We start from the raw sequence: 17,927 nt of genomic DNA on the forward strand, positions 1-17,927 counted from the left end.
GGGCCAGGAGTAGACTTAATGTGTTCATACAAACATTTTCTAGGTGGTAGTAAAGAATATATTTGTGACATATAATATATTTCAGTGTAAAAAATATGCTTTTAATGGTAATATAAATAAAAAATTTGTAAATAGATATAAATCAGTATATTATAGCAAAAAAAAAATTTATAAACTACATATAGTTTTTATGTAGTTTATAAATCAGTATGCTTATAAATCAGTATTTTTATTAAATTTAATTTAATTTACAAAACTTTAAACCCGCACATCGGGCAGATCGTTATCTAGTTTTTTTTTTTTTGACAACCTTATCTAGTTTATTTTTAAAGTCTAGATCTTAAAAATCTCAAAGAACTTAAAATATATATTGACTCGAAATAATAATTAATTACCAAAAAAAACTAATTTAAATATATGAGCCCAATAAAAACCCATATCTAACTTTTATATCCATACTTTAAATGCAAAAAAAAACATTTCATTAAAATCGTTTAATGCAACCACAGACAAACACCACTAATCAAACAAATCAACGAATTGAGGATGTACACATTGAGACAAATCGAACAAACAAAGCTATTGTTCAGTGTCTTCTAAATCAAATCCTCTCTTAATAACACAAAACATAACTAAAATCAAAATCATTCATCTCTTCCAACAAACTCCTTCAAAGCAACTCTCATATCTTCAACCTTAACACAATCACCATTCAAAAACTCACCAAGTTTCTCCAACTCAGCATCTCCCAAATCATCCGAAAACGGTTTAATCGGGAAAGCGTTCTCCGGCTGAAGCGCGTAAGAGTTCGGGTTATCGTCAACGATCACCACGCGCCTCATATCTCTCAACACAAACCCTAAATCTTTCACTAGCCTCCCGTCGATTTCGCTGCACGCGTCTCTGTAGAAGCTTCTAGATATCACTCCCCGGTCGGGATCGAGTTTATCGAGCACCAGCGACGCGTACTCTCTCAACCCCGCCGTGAAAACGACGATCTGGTACTGTTCTCCGATCTTCTTTAAGAACTCGTCCACTCCTGGCCGTTTGATCACGTAAAACGTCAACATCTGACCGTCGATTTTGGGATTGATGACGAAATCGTACGGTACATCTGGCTTCTCCATGGACGAGTGGACGAGCGTCTCGTCTAGATCCAACACGATCGTCTTCTTAGTCTCGTCGAAGGTTTTGCCGGATCTTTCTTGAAACAGAGAGTACGGCGCCGGCGGAGAGTTTTGATGAAGATCGTTTACGTCTTTGCGGGGTTTGAGGATTTTGAATCCTTTGGCTCCGTGGCGAGAGAATAAACAGAGGAAGCTTCGGTGACATCTGTAGATAGATTTGTTGATGGTGGCGATGACGGTTGTTGCCGTCGGCGAAGGTGAGCATCCTCCGATCTGAGATTTCCGGTGACGGCGAAGGTAGTTACGTGGGTGACGGTTGATTGATTTCGTCGCTTTCTTGAGTATGAGTTTCGTCGCCATTGAAGAAACAGAGAGAGAGAGAGAGAGATGATGATGAGAGATTTGGGGGAGAGTGATGATGTTTTGTATTTAAATTAGGATCGGTGTAACGGTCATGTGGTTTTTTTTTAGGTTCGGGATCCGAAGCAAAGCTAGATTCGGAAGCAGTGTTTTTAAGTTTGGACCAACACGGAGTTAACGTTGTATTATTACCGTTGGGATTTCTATATTAATCTTTCTTTCGAGATTTATGTCCCAAATTAAGCAAAATACTATGTGTATATATAGAATTAGAACAGATTAGACAATATATCATTTATAGATCTCTTCTCTTTTAATTATTAGTTGTATGAATCATAAAATTATTCAAAGTCTCAACTTATGTAATGCAGTTATGTATTAATTTGTGTGATCTTGTAAACGGAACAAAACTAATAAACCAATTTAAGAGTCTCATTTTTAAGTCATAATCGAATTCAATGTGCCAAGTGTCCAGAGACTAATCCCTATCATTAGCATATCCACGTGTCGTCTACAAAACTCAATGTCAACATCTTTTTGCCACAATACCACTAAAAGCGCAATGACGTGTCCGTCTCACATCATCCACGTCATAATTTCCTCATGCAATAATGACACCAGCGCATTCACATCAAACCACTTATAAAAACAAAAGAAGAAAGATTGACAAATCAAACGTTGTTCAAGTAATTTGTGTGTTGGAAACCAAATGGCGTCGAGTGATGAGCGTCCTGGAGCTTATCCGGCACGTAACGGGGCAGAGAACCAACCTCCGGGAGATCCGGAGACCATGAAGACGGTGATGATTGATAAAGGAGCGGCGATGATGCAATCTTTGAAGCCTATCAAACAGATGAGTCTCCACTTGTGTTCTTTCGCTTGTTACGGTCACGATCCTAGCCGTCAGATCGAAGTCAATTTCTATGTTCATCGACTCAACCAAGACTTTCTTCAGTGTGCTGTTTACGATAGCAACTCCTCTAAAACCCATCTCATCGGTCTGTATCTTACTAGTTATATCATATATGCATACCTTTTTCCACGCATTATTATTTTATATATAAACGAAATAATTATTGAAGTATAATGCATGCGTAATTAATTACAAATATTTGAGAATCTATATATATCAACACTTGAAAAAATTTAGAAGTGTTTTTTCAACGAATGGCCGAAACTAAATGTCTCTTGTTTCAATTGTCTCAGGGGTTGAGTATATTGTGTCGGAGAGGTTATTTGAGGCACTTTCACCGGAGGAGCAAAAGCTTTGGCACTCTCATGACTATGAGGTTAACTTGTACATAACCTTTTAGTTTTATCAGTTTATCGATCTCTTTTGGACTATTACTTATACTTAACCGTTAGTTTACTTCTAGAGACATATATCTGACTAGACGTATATTGTTGTTATTGTAGATCCAGACCGGTCTACTAGTAACTCCGAGGGTCCCTGAGCTTGTAGCTAAGCCGGAGCTTCAAAATATTGCCAAAACGTATGGGAAGTTTTGGTGCACTTGGCAGACCGATCGCGGTAACTATTAATAAATATTTAAAATCTTTTTCGAACGAGTACAATCGAAACATAAAGTTTTGAAGATTTATGAGTGTCAATTTTTTTTGTAAATTTTAGGGGATAAATTGCCACTAGGGGCACCATCACTGATGGTGTCACCACAAGACGTGAATATGGGGAAGATCAAGCCAGGGCTATTGAAGAAACGTGATGATGAATATGGAATTTCGACGGAATCTTTGAAGGCGTCTCGGGTTGATATTATGGGACCGGAGAGGAAAAACCCAATGGCTGATTACTGGGTTCATCACGGAAAAGGATTAGCGGTTGATATAGTCGAAACTGAGATGAAGAAATTAGCTCCCTTCCCGTAATGAAGTTGGTGTGTACGTATCGAATAATAATAAATATGTTTATATGTCCAATATGGACTTATGTTTTATATGTCTAATGTAGTCCACAAGACCATTAGTAAAGTGGTGTATAATATGTGTTTTACTATAACAAATGCATCTAAAATGTTTTAAGACCCCCACTAACACACTAATGGACACGATCTTATGATTTAATATAACAAGTGTAAGTGCATTTCTAATTTGAAGAGTAAGTTCCCAATTGATGTAGTTGGCGCAATCACATCCAAGGATGTCCAAACAAAAATGGAGAGATACTCACATGAAAGACTTTTCAATTTAAACCGGTTTACTTGGTTTGGAAATCATATTTTAGTAGTAGCTCGATAACAGAGGTATCAACTAGCTTATCACCAATAAACCAATCAAAGTTAGAAAGAGCCAGAAATATTCACTTGAGAATAGACATAATTTTTTTCTTTTCTATAAGGATGATTTGAACAAAGTTGATGGCTCAGAAAGACAGAGCAAAAAGCTCTCTCAAGCTTTACCTATGAACTCAATGTCAAAGAGAAGAACCGAAGCTGGAGGAATAAGGCATGAGCCTGCACGAAAACAAGAGTTTAGGCTTCATTAGTTAGTTATTTAAGTATCAACAATTTAACCTACGATATTATGATTAATATATTAGTCAAGAAAAGGTTTTAGCCGTTTGGCTTTTCCATTTACCTCCTTTGCAACCTGCGCCTCGATCACCATATGCTAGTTCTGGAGGAATTTTCAAAGTTCGTTTCCCACCTGAAAAAAAAAAAGAAACCGAATCCAAAACTAGTTAGCAAGAAAATAATGAAAACATGACAATGTTTCTGTTTAAAAATCAACTCTGGATCAATGATTCGGTTAATCATAATTGGACCATCCTCCCCCTACGCTCTTTTAAACAGTATGTAGACTAATCTAGATACTTATAATAGGTGTTGGTGAGGTAATTAAGAACCAGCTGTTTTCAAAATACATGTCGATTCATATACTTGATAGTAATGTAGAATCAAAGCAAATTCAAACGCATATAATTTTAAATAATTGTGTTCCAACGCATATAATTTCTCAAGAAAGCATGCATTTTTCATATAGATTCAAAGATTTTTTCCGGAGTTTCTCATGTATTAGCGGTCTAAGCGCCTAAGCCTGGTGTTAATCATTATCAGGTTACTTGTAAATAAAGTTTCATGTATGCAATAACATATATGCAATGCTTTCTTGAGAATACCGGTAAGCATAGGAGGAATTCCATCAGAGCCAAGGATTCCTTGATCCCAACCTTTAATCACCTGTATCATATTAAACCACAATATGTTTTCTAAAAGTTCACATTGTATGTAAAAGTGAGTTTCTGGAAAATTTAATATATTTTCCTTAATTACCTCACCAACACCAATTCGAAATGTTAGAGGCTTTCCTCGGTTATAGCTACTATCAAAGACTTTCCCATTCTCCAACTTCCCTACATAATGTGCCTGCAAGAAACATTCCAAGAATTATCAAACATCATGAACAAATTACAAAACTCTAAATGTAAATTGATATACTTAATTACCTTGATTAGTTGGCCTTTAACAGCTTCAGGACCATAACCAGCAACTTTATCACAAAAAGCAAGACCAGAAGGAGACACAGAGAATTCACAAGAAGTTGTTTCGGCTAAGGCTGAAGAAACTGTATCAACAAAGCCAAGGCAGAAACCAAAACCAACGATTGCTTCTCTTCTACCACATGAAGCTAGTTGGACAAGACTTAACTCATGAGTATCAGGAGAAACTTTTTGTTTGTTCCTCAAGTTGATAGCCTCTGCTCTGTTTACGCTACTGTTCACAAGAAATCTGCATTTTCTTTGCTCACTTGGAGGAGAACAAGTTCCAACTGAAAATCCCAAGGAGCTCATTATCCTCTCTATCCAGAAAAAAAAAAGAAAAAAGAAAAAGAACAATCTGAAAGAGATAATAAGAGCTTTGTGTTGGACAATCAGCAATCCTTGCTGGCAAACAAGGCAACCACACAAAATTGGGCTTCATTTTTTGTCACATTTTCAAGATCACAGGCCCAATATGAATATAATCTTGGTTTCATTTCATCTTATTTATATACCTTTGATGATAAGAGATTAAGAATTGTGTTGTAGAGTTATAGTTTTTATTTTTTAATCCTCTAAACTCTTTTCTATGTCAAAACCAATTTACAAAATTTAAATCACTTTTTTTTTGATCAAGTTGTAGTCTTACCATTTATTGATTAAAGAATTATTGTTGTGCTATCTATTTTGCAATTTTTGAAGGATATCAAAAATTGAAGGAGAATTTAATGTTCATATCAATTCTTTTTATTATTAAAATAAAATTTCAATAATTTTTTTGACTTATCCAAGTATCCAACCAATCATCCAACAACATTTCCAATATTATCCAGTCACATTGGTTTTATCTTCTTCTTTAGTTTCACTTTCTTTTGTTTCAACTTCAAGATATACAGAGAAGACGAACACATTTGTAATGAACGAATCAAATTTATAACGGAGTTAAGAAAAAAAAGAGAGACAAACAGTAACTCAAAATCATTACATAAACAGTTATGACATCACACACAATACAAAGTAACCAAGTTTGACACTACTTTTTCTTGAGTCCAAAACTATCAAAATTCAAAACGCTTACACAAGCAAAAGAACACGTCTTTCTCTTTCTCTCTCTCTTTAGAGAGTTGCTAGCTGCTGAATATCATAAGGATGAGCATCAGAAGCAGCTTCTCGCCTAAAAGATCGTGTTCCGATAACAATATTCGCAGCTTCACCGGGATGAAACGCATCCCAAAACACATACTCATTTCTATTCAGACATGGAGCTTGACCTGGAAGACAAGTAATTTGTCCATTGTTCCTCCCAACTCCACAACATCCTGCATTTGTCACTCTAAACCCTACAAATTTTAAAGCAACAAAATGAGCAAACTATCATAAGAAAAAATTGTTTACTTAGATAACAACTTTGAAGGCAGAGCAGTGTTACCGTAGCGAGCAGGGTTTGTAACAATGTCTTGGAAGATGCCATAGGCGTTGATGTAAGTGAATTTTGCGTCTGGTGTGTTCTGGTTAAAAGCGTCGACTATAGATATGAGTTTGTTGTTGAAGATTCTGTTTGCTGAGTTGATTCTTTCGTCACACGTTCTTCCATCCCTGCTGTTCTGAGCTAGCTCGTTCGGGCTACAACCGATTGCTCCGACTCCTATCAACGCAAACTTCCTCGCTCCATTAGTATACAATATCTGCTCCATCACAATAAAGCACAATATTCAAAACCTTAATAATACTCACTCAAGGATCAAGAAACATAAAGAAACAGAAAAGAACCGAAACAGAGGAAAAAGTACAAAAACAGATGAGGTAGGACCGTAGGAATGTACAAACCCTGAGTTGCTCGGTGTAACGGGCAACGAGATCGTCTGCGTAGGACTCGGGCGAGAACTGGTTACCCGTAGAGTAAAAGGTGGGCATGAAGTAGTTGTTGAGATAATCATTACTGCCTAAACCGATCGAGTAAATGCATTTGCTGAGGTAGTTCGAAGCTTCGTTCTGATCACCAAGTATGTTCACTACTTGTGACACAGTGTTCACGTGGTTAGCTACTTGCCCTGCAAATGTTATTCTTCCTCCCTAATGAACAACAATAACAAGAGCAAGTCAAACTTTAAGAAGCTTTAGAACTAGATGAAACACACAGATCTTGTAAGGAAACTAACTATGGAACTATACGCCAAATCCAAATCTATGTAGAAGCTGATCCAAACCAAAACCAAAACATAAACCGAACCGAACACATCTAAATTTAATTTAAAATATATGCCTCTTTAAATATAAATGGTAAGACAATATTAAGAAGATGACTATTTAATACTTTTGAAGTTTATTTGAATCCAAAACCAAATCAGAAATGAAAACCAAGTTGAACCGAAGCAAGATTTTGTCGAACCGAACGGTGAATTTTTTTCAAATTCCATCCTATTTTAATCAAAATGCTCATCTCTAAGAGAAATAGTAATAAATTTTTTTACCAATTGTCTGCCGGTTTCTTCACGGATTCCGGCAGCAGCTGAAGCATAGTTAACTCCTCGGAGAATGTCTTGTCCTCTTGCGGCGGCGTACGGTGTAATGTAGTCGTCGAATCCCAAAAGCTCAGCTATTTGTTTTACGAAAGAAACAAAGCAAAATTAGTTTGAGAAGGGGAAAAAAAACAGAGGAAACAGAGCAAAAATGCAGTTAGGTAGAATTACCTATAACGTCGACAGTGGTTTTGCCGTTGCTAAACCGACCGGTAGGACCGAAAGCAAAGTCAATACCATAAGGAAAGTAATTCGCTCTAGCTAATGACTGTAGCTGATTATTGTTGCCATTATCAACCAAAGAGTCACCAAATATGAAGTAACATGGTGCAATTGGTTCACTCTTAACAATGTTCATGGTCATAGCAACCATCATCATCACCACCAACATGGAACACATTCTCGCCATCTCTCTTAGAGTTAGAGCAAGACTGTGAAAGGGAGAGGAAAGAGAGATGATGTTTTGTGAATGTGTGAAGAAACGATAAAAATGGGTTTATATAATATAGTTTTGAAGAATATGGTGAGAATGAGAAAATGTTATTTTTATACGAAGTTTTTTAACGGTTGAAGAAGCATTAAATGTTCACGCGGCAATGATGTTTAGATGTTAAATGTACAAAGTAAATGAATGTGTGTTTTTATATGTGAAATTATTTATAAGACTTATTGAGTTTTTTTTTTGTGTGTGGGTGGATCTAACGATTGAGAGAGAGAGATGGTGGAGGAGAGTTATTATTACGTCTGTCACTGTTTGTTGTTTAATTTCTTTTACTACTACTACGGATCATTCAAGTTGTATTGTATTGTGACGGTTCGATTTTAATGTTTTGCTTTGGGAATCGTGCTGTTGACTTTGATTACTCTAAATGTACCAAAGCTCGATGAAAGTTACTATAAAAACATGTCTCGAGAAAGAAACTGAAGATTAACTACTGCTCTTATTACTGCATTTTGTAGAACTGCTAAATGACATAATTACACTATTATGTGATTGTGTAACTTCGATAACCTCCTTATCAACAATCATGACTGTTTTACAGATTAGCTGAAGATTACTATTCTGAAATATACCACAATCTTGATTTTTTTTTTTAATAAGATCACAAACTATTAAGTTGAAGGGTTATACAATCATTTAAGACTCCTAACCAAACTTTCATGAACTCTTTTTTAAATTCAAATCTGTGGTTTTTTTTTTTTTTTGGTTGAAAATGTATGGTTTTCTTAGTGGTCCCATTTTTAAATCCAAAGTTAGTGTTATTTTCTTGTTTGAAGATCATATTTATTGATAATGCTATTCCATTATTTCAATATCTCATCAATGTTCACAGGTTACCCATTTTGCAATATTCCCAATCTGGATATTAAAACAATCTTCATTTCTTCAAACTTTAATTATAAATGGTATTACGTTCAAATCTCTATATTATGATCACTTGATAAGTTCCCTTTAAACTAATTTACTCACATCTGCACATGTTTGGGTTATTTTAGCACAATGCATGTGAAAAAAGCAAAATGACTAGTCCTTAGAAATGAAATTATCATAGTGTTGTAACAAACATGAAAACATGATTTGAAGGCTCCACACTTGCATGACATGTTCCTCTCATTCTTGGAAATCTCAAATCTAACGGCTGATTACACTTTCGCTTGGTCGAATCAACGGTGAAGAATGATGTTATTGGATTTGCCATGTGTTAGGATGGAAGTAAACATTAAATGAAAGACAGAGAGTGAGTTCCCTGTATGATGATCATCACCATGACATGACATGGTGAACTAAATTTGAGTAGTTGAAAGTATTAAATTTTTCATTTGCTCTGTTTTGTATATATGTTCCTTAAAAGCAAAATCTACTTTGGGACCCCAAAATAATTACTCAAACCAAGATTCAAACTTTCTTATCCAAGCACTCACCAAATGAAATTTTAATAAGACGAGGGAAGTAAAGAGAAATCCTTACTATGAAAAAAATTGATGACATTCATAAATAGATTTGGATTATGACAGAGACTATTTAGTTAAAAAAGGCAAACATGTTCAAACAAAATATATATTCTGAATACAAAACTGTTTTTTTCAGATCTATTCTACCATTCAACAACCACATGGTTGTTGCATTTATGAACTCTACTCAACAATAGAGGCAAACTTCCAGCAATGAGAACCATGAAACAGAAGAATTTAACTTGCTTTATCAATACAATATTCACTATGAATAGAAGATTTAACCAATCATAGAAATATTGGATATTGTAATTGGTCTAGTTGTCGGTAGACTTGTGTTTTTCAAAGATTCATAGACTAGAAACTCGAGGCTCCATGTGGTATTACATTAATCTAACTCTAAGCCCACTTTTCTATTATCAAAATGTCCTGAGATCTTGAATTTCTAGTCTATATATTCCTTAAACTTATCCAGTCTATATATTCCTTAAAATATGTAACGAACAAAACGGTTCTCGCAGATTTTTCCTAGAGGATTTGGCTAATGCATAATATTGTACAACGTCACATATCCGATGTGGAACAAAATGGAAAGAGGAAACGTACGTGAAAGCACGCCTGCTTTGTACTATAATTCATCTGAGGAACGGCTTTGAGAAGAAAAGAACTGAAGAGCCATGTCTTTAGCTATTTGAAGCAAACTCTTAACGTCGTTGCCGCCCACTTCAAGACAGTCTTGTAATACCTCTCCATCTACTACTTCAGCTTGTATCATCTCCCAAAACTCCCTCAATGCACCCTAACAATGACAAAACGAGAACACACAACAATGTACATAAGTTTTCAGCCTCTTGAATAACAGTAAAACTCAGATCAAATGACTAGAGACAAAGACTAACTTCAATAGCAAACATGTCCTCTAGGAGAGATCAAAGCCAAGCAAGGAACAACTTATCAGAGATTGAGCCAACACAAACAAAAAAAGTGAAGTCTCAACTATGATATTGTATATGTTACGAGAATTAAAGTGAGCTTGAGACCTAATAAAACAGACAACTCTCAAGCTCACTTACTCAACCCAGACATACAAAACTCCGCATACAGAACAAGTAGTCAAGTAACATCATCACTAGAAACGAACAATAAGCCACAGTACACATTTTTACTGTAAACGGACAAAGTATCACTCTTTCCTCTACTTCAAGCAGATGTTGGTGTAACAACTCTCTGTTACGAGAATCAAAGCGAACTCGGGACCTAATAGAAGAGACACCTCTCAAGCTCACCAACTCATCACATAAATACAGAACAACTCGATGACTCAAAGTATCACTCTTTCTCTACTTCAAGCAGATTCTGTTGTTTTCTCTAGTGTAATGAATCTAAAGATCAATACTTTAAGGGGTTTTATGAACACATACCGATTTCTCAAAGATTCTGAGAAGACGATTAAGCAATCTTTTCGAAACACGAAGAGCTTTGCCATAGCTCCGAGCAACAGCGCTCGCTTTACCAGCATTAGATTCAGCTTTATTAAACTCCGTAACCAAACCCATAAGCTCATTGAGATCACCAATCGCACCGTACATCTCACCGTAGTCAATCCCACCTTTTCTCCAAGCGTAGTTCCACATGTAATCCCACCCAACAGACCAAGCTCTGCTCAAAAACCCTAACCCTAATCCACGATCGATCTCTTCAGCCATGGATCGTACACGAGACGAACCCAATGCGTCTCCGCGTGAAGCGCGTAGGTTAGCGACGCGGAGAAGGAGGGATCGTGAGATTGAGATTAGGGTTTTGTATTGTGTGAACGAGAACGGGAAAGTGAAGGCATTTACGAAAATTGGTGATGGAAATGAGACTGTGAGGATGAGGAATAGAACGGAGAAGAGCTTAATCGTCGCCGGAGGAGATATTCTTCCGGCCATTGATTCCGGTGATGCTGTTTGACTTTTAGTCAACGTCTCGTCGAGAGAGAAAAAAAGGTTTTTTAAGTAAATGAAAACGATGGCGGTGTAACCGTGCTGCTGACGTGGATCTCGTCCCGGTTTAATTTGAATCGGGTTCGTTTTTTAATTATGTCACTAGATTATGAGCCGCCGGACTAAGTTTTTTATTATTTTTTAGTTAATATACTATTTTAAATACTAATTTTGTTAATATATTATTTTATTAATTTTAGTGATTTTGTTTATAATTTGTGGTATACTGTACATTAATTTTTGTTTAATACAATTTTAATTAAAACAGTTTGATTTTCAATATATTTTATATTAGTGTTGTTAAAATAGTAAAATGAGAATTGAATCCGTATTGAAGTATCATATTAATGATATTTTTTTTTAGTATTATCAATTCAATCATGTAATGTCATATAACCCGTCATGTAATATAACTCGTTTGTTATTTTAAAATTTTTATATGTTTAAATATTCATAATTTTAAACTTTTTATTAAGTTTAGATATATCAGTTATAAATTATAAACTTCTTAAAATTCTATAATTTACTATATATGTATATTGAACACACACTTTTTATATTAACTGAGTAATATATGTTCATTTTAAAAAACTCAAATCACAAAATGCAGGGAAAAATTCACATTTTTATTAACTTTATGTATTATATGATGATTCACTAAATGTAAATTTAAAATAAAAAAGAGATGATAGGACAATAATTTTTTTAATATGGAGTAAATTTTCTAAATATCTATATTAATTATAGAATATTATATATATAGATATTTAAAATATTTTAGTTCTGTTTGGTTATAAAGATAGTAGAAAATGTTAACTAAACTTGTTTGGATATGAACATTAGCATTAAATGACATTCAATGGTAAATGTTTCCATAAATATATTTTTGAGCAAAAAGTGCTGCAAAAATACTAGTATAGATTTGTTTCTTCTTTTTTCATGTAAAAGGAGAAATAAAATATATGGATGGTTACACGCACAAATTCTTAATTGTGTTTAAAAAAAAAGAAAGGAAAATGACATTTTAAACCTTCCAAATTTCATGGAGTAGTACTTTAAACCTCAAGAGAATTTTACTAACACTATAAACCTTTATAATAATTTTACTAACAATTTAAACCTATAAAATGATTTTATTAACAATTTAAACTTTGAAACTAACTTTCCTTTATACCTCTATAAAAAATAACAGAACAATAGTATTCGTCAATGCAAAATAATTAATTTATGTGAATTTAATTTTAATTTAAAGTAATGTTAGTTTTTATTATAAAAAGAGAAAAATATAAATTTATGTTCATCTTCATATTAGACGAAACTTTTACGTCGTTACTCTTCACGTTATTCATATTTTTGACATATGCATCTCCACTAGATTATGATTCAAACCGATTGAATTTTCATGGAAACCAATGAATCTTTTAAATATGTTGTCGTCTTCAGTTTGACATTTGTCAAATGTTCTAACCTTACCTCTAATTATTCATTATTTTACTTTGATTCTTCTTCTCTTCTGTATTAATCACTTGTTTCATAGGTTTATCACTCGCGTAACTAATAGGTAACAATGATGAAAGTACGGTTGTACGAGAATTTATGGTCGGACGATGAATAGACGAAGAAGATGTAGTGTTTTTTTGTTTTGTTTTATTTTTTATTTTAATTTTTATTAATCTTAATAAATAATAAAATTAAATTAAACTAATTAAAAGTTAGTTAAACAAGTATTTAAATCAAACCAACATAATTTAACTATTTCACATTGATGAATATTACTGTTCCGTCATCTTTGAATGATGGTGCAAACAAGGAAGTTAGATTTAAGGTTTAAAATGTTAGTGAAATCATATTAAAAGTTTATAGTGTTATTGAAATTATCTCGAAGTTTAAAGTGCCACTCAGTGATACTTTTGAAGGTTAAAAATGTGAATTTTCTTTTATAAAAATAACGTGTAAAATGTATGTAAACATTATTATATATTTATAATCTTGTATCAAAGTCAACATTATACTTTTATTGTGAGGTAATTATATTATTAAGATGGGTAATAGCCCTGTTTCAAAAATCGGGGGCCTAGCCGATTAATCGGGCGTATAATAGCTAGGCAGTGGTATACCGCCGGGTTTAATGTATAATCGGTTAACAAAACTGGTTTACCGATTAATCCCTGAATTATCCGATTTTTATCGCCGATTTATTGTTTCAAAAATTAGATATTTATTTGGTTAAAAAACGTTTTGGGCCTCAAAGCCCATTGTTTTGAGTAAAAATTGATCTGATTTATTTAATAGTTGGGTATTTATTTGATTAAAAACATTTTGGGTCTCAGAGCCTACTTTTTGTGAGTAAAAATTGATCTGAGAACGTTTCTTTTCTTCTTCTCTCGACTTCTTCTTCTTTTTTTGGAATGTAATCATGTATTAATGTTTTTGTTTTATAAGATTTAAATATATATTATTAAAATTATAAAAATATACTAAAATTTATATTAAAAACTAGTCCTCGATTAATCTCTATTTAATCTCTGATTTTTTTGCTAGGCGTTAGGCTTACCCTTACTGCCCGACTAACGCCTAGCGATTTCTTAACCAGGGGTAATTTCTTAACCAGGGGTAATAGTATACTAATATCAATAAATAGGACCAATCTAAAGATTTGCAATTTGCAACCTTTTGGGAAGTCATAACCTAAACTGGGCTATCCCTATATTTTGTCATTATTAAACAACTTGGCCCAAAACAAACGTTGTTATCGTTTACTATATATCCAATCCAATTTTAAGCCTTGTTTTCACATTGTTACTAACTTATGACAAGTGTTGAATGAAATTTTTGATCAAACAAAGAAAATATTGTTGCATAAGATGTATCTAAATGAACGAAATATCGTTTACTCTATAAGTATTGTGGTTACTGGTTATTGTTAATGTTATCACTAAACAATCACCCATATGTATATTTGGTTTGTTGTTGATAAAACCAATAAAAGTTCTAAATCCCTTAACCACAAAAGATAATATCGATGTGATTCAAATACCGTTTTCATATTTTAATGGCTATTAAATGTTTTCAGTTTGCTATCTAATATTTTACGCTATTGTATAGAAAGTCTATCTAAATTGTTATTTTCTGAAATTGCATTTGTAAGCTTTTTTTCCTTTAAATTGGTTTCTTATGATATATACTCATGCAATAATTTTATATAGCTCAAATGTTTGTGTTGTTCAAAAATTTTATATAGCTCAAAAAATTTATAATCTATGTGAGTGTTGCAAGTAATTTATTAGATATCCAACCTTTATGTTGATTAAAAAAAGAGGTGGTCAGATTTTGTAATTTTGGTTAGAAAGAAAAGGTTGATGTATAACAAAGTGAATACTTGCAAAACTAGATCAGCCATACAAAGTGGCTGTTCTTATCATGAGGGCATCCAAAAATCTCTCTAGCTAACAACCTCTTCAAACGTAATATGCATCATGCATGCCCAAGTCTTAACGAAAAATGAATTATATTATTTACATATCGCATTATTAGTTTCTGAAATAGAGGAAACTTCAATGTATGCTTTAAAGATATAAAGGTTTTCTCTTACTAGTTATTTTGATAAACAATCCATCGCAGTCCACATAACTTTTCTTCTTGTGCAAGATTATCTTTTGACTTCACCTTCTCTCGGTCGGTAAATTCTATATTTGTTCGATGACCGCTTACTATTTTCGAAAACTAAAAAAACTTGACGACTGATTTGTAAATTACCACAAAACAATATTGGTTCTTTTTTCTTTTTGTTTTGGTTCTTAAAATCACTTCTAGCCACAAATTTTTTAACAGCTCTAATTCTGTCACTCTTGACATAGTATTTTATGATGTTTTTCAAAAGATAAATAATGCATTAGATTGATATATAATCTAATCCATTCTTTTTTTTTAAACTAAATATTATTTTTAAAAAACACCTCAGCATTGGTGATCCAACCCGAAGGTAACGTATTTACAAAAAAGATTATTAAAATATATGCGTACTATTTTATTTAAAATCGGGATATCACAGTAATTTAAATGATTTAGAAATTTAGGAATTTTATTGTTTTCAAAAATAGATATTATATTTGTTATAAAGTAAGTTGCATGTAATAAGGAATGACATGCTCGAGCATGGGGCGTAGGCTTTGGTTTGGGACCTTGGCGTATAGCGCTATAGGTTTCGGCAAGTCCTATTACAATACAAACATCTATATAAACACAAAATATGTCAATTCTATTGGTCTAATTTGACGAAAATTCCCTTTTCACATCACTAAGATTGCAATCAAGTTCATATAAAGTCTTCCACCTCTCAATATTTTTATTGGTTATTACTTATTCATTATTAGTATCGTGTTAAAAACATTCAAGGTCACATAAAAGAAAAGACTTCACTTAATTTCAGTAACAACAAATAAAGTTAGTGTCTTCAGTCTTCACTACCATAACTCAACAAATATATAGTAAAATATTTCGAAAGTAAAATTACCAAATAAAACATTTCCGACTCTTATTTTGACAACATTACAGTGGAATCATTCATACATGGTTTACAAAGCCACACATGTGAAAATCTCTTAATTACTGGACGTCAATAATTTAAAATATTAAATTTCGAATTCCAGCCAAATTAACTAATATTTGTTATAAAATCTAACATATTTGGATATATACACCAAGTTACACACCAACGCAGAACGTAAAGATGTATCCATATATATTAATGGCAATAATCTTATATATCAGGCAAGAACTAATAAATTATTTTTTCAGTCTGTTGAAGGGTTGCTAGCTAGCTAGCTCAACCCAAGAAAAAAAAAGAATAAAAGATAATAAATTAGAGAGATACAAATATGATAAGATAAGGACAATTGAGTATGGTCGAATGAAATCTCTTGTACTCCAAGAATAACGTGCAAACTAATATTAAAAAGAGAAAACTCTTTACCCATAGATTTTTCGAAGTTCAAAAAACCTTATTTGCACATTATCTTTCTCTTAAGTTTACAAATTTAAGCAGATTAATCAACTATAGCAGCACCAAAACATATAGGTGATGATTGTAAATACAATTTGTTCACGTTTATATATTTTAAAAAGATGATTTTAGTTTCTATACCAATATATTAGTTATGAAGTTCTCACTTTTGCATGTCTTTACAATTAAAAAGTAATTGAATTTTTTTTTGTTTTTAAACTTGATTAATAGTAATGCAATGAAAACTTAATTCAATTTAGTTTTTTTTATATAACACCTATTCGGTTATTTTGCTAGTTCAACAAACAATCTAGTTTTAGCTAGTGGTTTATTCTAGTATGGTAGATGTGTTATTATCCAACAAAGTCCATACATCATACATGCATGCATGCTGACATTTGAAAACATAATATATACAAGTAAACATGGGCAAGTATTAAGGTATTCACTATTCACAACATTCAATTACGGACCTTTAACCGTAAGTTACGGTTAAGCACTGAGAGGTTAAAAGCACAACTTGTACATTTATATTCTCTGCCGGAAAAAATAATCTGAAATATTCTCTGACTGAGGATTAGCTGTCGGCTAACCCTAATTCTTGTTATATCTTATTCTCACCTCCCAAAATGCAACAAGATAATATATAAAGAAGAAAATTATATTTTTCCACTAGAAAATTTAGAATTCTGTTATGAGAGTTGTCATTTGCAAACAAAAACGGCCAGAAGAGATTTCCCCAAGAAAACAGAAGCCATATGATGAAACTCAATCTGCCAATCAAGTCCCTAGCTACTTTTTCGCACCCGATAGGCAAATTGTAATACGTCGATACCCTTATTTTTTTTCTATTTTTTTCTTATTCTTTTCTCTCAAATTATTCGACCAAATTGGAACTTGCAATATTCTTTTTACTTTAATCTACTCTGACACATATATTATATATATATATATATATATCACAACTAAAACGAATTTGAAAAAATACACTCTCTAACAGTTTGATGTTTGAAATTTTTTTTCAGTCCGTAAAAGATTAATTATGTAAATATCCTTAACAGTTATCTTTTAGTATATTAATTGAGAAGTATATTTATAAAAATAATATTAAAAGTGTAGACATTTACTTTGGATTGCCAATAGAAAATAGTAAAAAAAAATGATAGGATCAGTAAGGCTAATTAAGACAATTTAACTAGGATAAATAAAAAATAAGATAATTAGAAATTTCCATTCGGTTAAACAACTAAGAATTCTACATATGTTATTCGATTTGATACAGATTTTTCGGCAATAATCTCTGAACAAATAATCTAATTGTATATAGGCCGGATGAATTGCTAATAATGAATAACAAAAAAAAATATTTCAAATTTAATTCAAATAAAATGTCAGCCTACAATTTAACGTGGGTTAGTATCTAGTTATGAGTAATAATAATCAATGGAGTATACTTTTTAGACTTGAGACGGATCCGGATATACG

At 32.7% G+C, this 17,927-nt stretch overlaps 5 protein-coding genes across 5 annotated transcripts; 1 reads left to right on the top strand and 4 right to left on the bottom strand.

The window, feature by feature from the left end:
* Positions 1-459: 459 nt before the first annotated feature.
* On the bottom strand, positions 460-1,627 carry LOC104724829 (uncharacterized). The gene has a single exon (XM_010443378.3). It carries the CDS (start codon positions 1,485-1,487, stop codon positions 645-647), a length of 843 nt encoding a protein of 280 aa, XP_010441680.1. The 5' UTR covers positions 1,488-1,627; the 3' UTR covers positions 460-644.
* A 498-nt stretch (positions 1,628-2,125) lies between these two features.
* On the top strand, positions 2,126-3,508 carry LOC104724830 (oil body-associated protein 2A). The gene is made up of 4 exons (XM_010443381.3): positions 2,126-2,485; positions 2,694-2,776; positions 2,904-3,018; positions 3,118-3,508. Exons 1-4 carry the CDS (start codon positions 2,197-2,199, stop codon positions 3,372-3,374), a joined length of 744 nt encoding a protein of 247 aa, XP_010441683.2. The 5' UTR covers positions 2,126-2,196; the 3' UTR covers positions 3,375-3,508.
* A 163-nt stretch (positions 3,509-3,671) lies between these two features.
* Positions 3,672-5,394, bottom strand: LOC104724831 (peptidyl-prolyl cis-trans isomerase FKBP13, chloroplastic). The gene is made up of 5 exons (XM_010443382.2): positions 4,951-5,394; positions 4,778-4,870; positions 4,624-4,684; positions 4,083-4,151; positions 3,672-3,958 (listed from the first exon to the last, which is right to left on the bottom strand). Exons 1-5 carry the CDS (start codon positions 5,293-5,295, stop codon positions 3,894-3,896), a joined length of 633 nt encoding a protein of 210 aa, XP_010441684.1. The 5' UTR covers positions 5,296-5,394; the 3' UTR covers positions 3,672-3,893.
* Positions 5,395-5,893: 499 nt separating this feature from the next.
* Positions 5,894-8,275, bottom strand: LOC104724832 (GDSL esterase/lipase At5g45670). The gene is made up of 5 exons (XM_010443383.3): positions 7,674-8,275; positions 7,455-7,579; positions 6,811-7,056; positions 6,413-6,668; positions 5,894-6,323 (listed from the first exon to the last, which is right to left on the bottom strand). Exons 1-5 carry the CDS (start codon positions 7,909-7,911, stop codon positions 6,100-6,102), a joined length of 1,089 nt encoding a protein of 362 aa, XP_010441685.1. The 5' UTR covers positions 7,912-8,275; the 3' UTR covers positions 5,894-6,099.
* Positions 8,276-9,912: 1,637 nt separating this feature from the next.
* LOC104724833 (uncharacterized) lies at positions 9,913-11,541 on the bottom strand. Its single transcript, XM_010443384.3, has 2 exons — positions 10,877-11,541; positions 9,913-10,254 (listed from the first exon to the last, which is right to left on the bottom strand). Exons 1-2 carry the CDS (start codon positions 11,384-11,386, stop codon positions 10,084-10,086), a joined length of 681 nt encoding a protein of 226 aa, XP_010441686.2. The 5' UTR covers positions 11,387-11,541; the 3' UTR covers positions 9,913-10,083.
* Between the last annotated feature and the right edge of the window lie 6,386 nt (positions 11,542-17,927).

This window comes from Camelina sativa, chromosome 11, assembly GCF_030686135.1.
Source record: "Camelina sativa cultivar CO46 ecotype springtype chromosome 11, ASM3068613v1".
In the NCBI taxonomy this organism is placed as follows: domain Eukaryota; kingdom Viridiplantae; phylum Streptophyta; class Magnoliopsida; order Brassicales; family Brassicaceae; genus Camelina; species Camelina sativa.

Excerpts from the sequence above, each read along its gene's own strand:
- LOC104724832 (XM_010443383.3), bottom strand. The coding sequence starts at position 7,911 with ATGGCGAGAATGTGTTCCATGTTGGTGGTGATGATGATGGTTGCTATG. Across the intron at positions 7,057-7,454 it reads AAGAAACCGGCAGACAATTG|GGAGGAAGAATAACATTTGC; the intron begins GTAAAAAAATTT and ends GTTGTTCATTAG. Across the intron at positions 6,669-6,810 it reads GTTACACCGAGCAACTCAGG|ATATTGTATACTAATGGAGC; the intron begins GTTTGTACATTC and ends GTGATGGAGCAG.
- LOC104724831 (XM_010443382.2), bottom strand. The coding sequence starts at position 5,295 with ATGAGCTCCTTGGGATTTTCAGTTGGAACTTGTTCTCCTCCAAGTGAG. Across the intron at positions 4,152-4,623 it reads AATTCCTCCTATGCTTACCG|GTGGGAAACGAACTTTGAAA; the intron begins GTATTCTCAAGA and ends TTTTTTTTTCAG. Across the intron at positions 3,959-4,082 it reads AGGCGCAGGTTGCAAAGGAG|GCTCATGCCTTATTCCTCCA; the intron begins GTAAATGGAAAA and ends GTTTTCGTGCAG.
- LOC104724830 (XM_010443381.3), top strand. The coding sequence starts at position 2,197 with ATGGCGTCGAGTGATGAGCGTCCTGGAGCTTATCCGGCACGTAACGGG. Across the intron at positions 2,486-2,693 it reads CTCTAAAACCCATCTCATCG|GGGTTGAGTATATTGTGTCG; the intron begins GTCTGTATCTTA and ends CAATTGTCTCAG. Across the intron at positions 3,019-3,117 it reads CACTTGGCAGACCGATCGCG|GGGATAAATTGCCACTAGGG; the intron begins GTAACTATTAAT and ends TGTAAATTTTAG.
- LOC104724829 (XM_010443378.3), bottom strand. The coding sequence starts at position 1,487 with ATGGCGACGAAACTCATACTCAAGAAAGCGACGAAATCAATCAACCGT.
- LOC104724833 (XM_010443384.3), bottom strand. The coding sequence starts at position 11,386 with ATGGCCGGAAGAATATCTCCTCCGGCGACGATTAAGCTCTTCTCCGTT. Across the intron at positions 10,255-10,876 it reads TCAGAATCTTTGAGAAATCG|GGTGCATTGAGGGAGTTTTG; the intron begins GTATGTGTTCAT and ends TGTCATTGTTAG.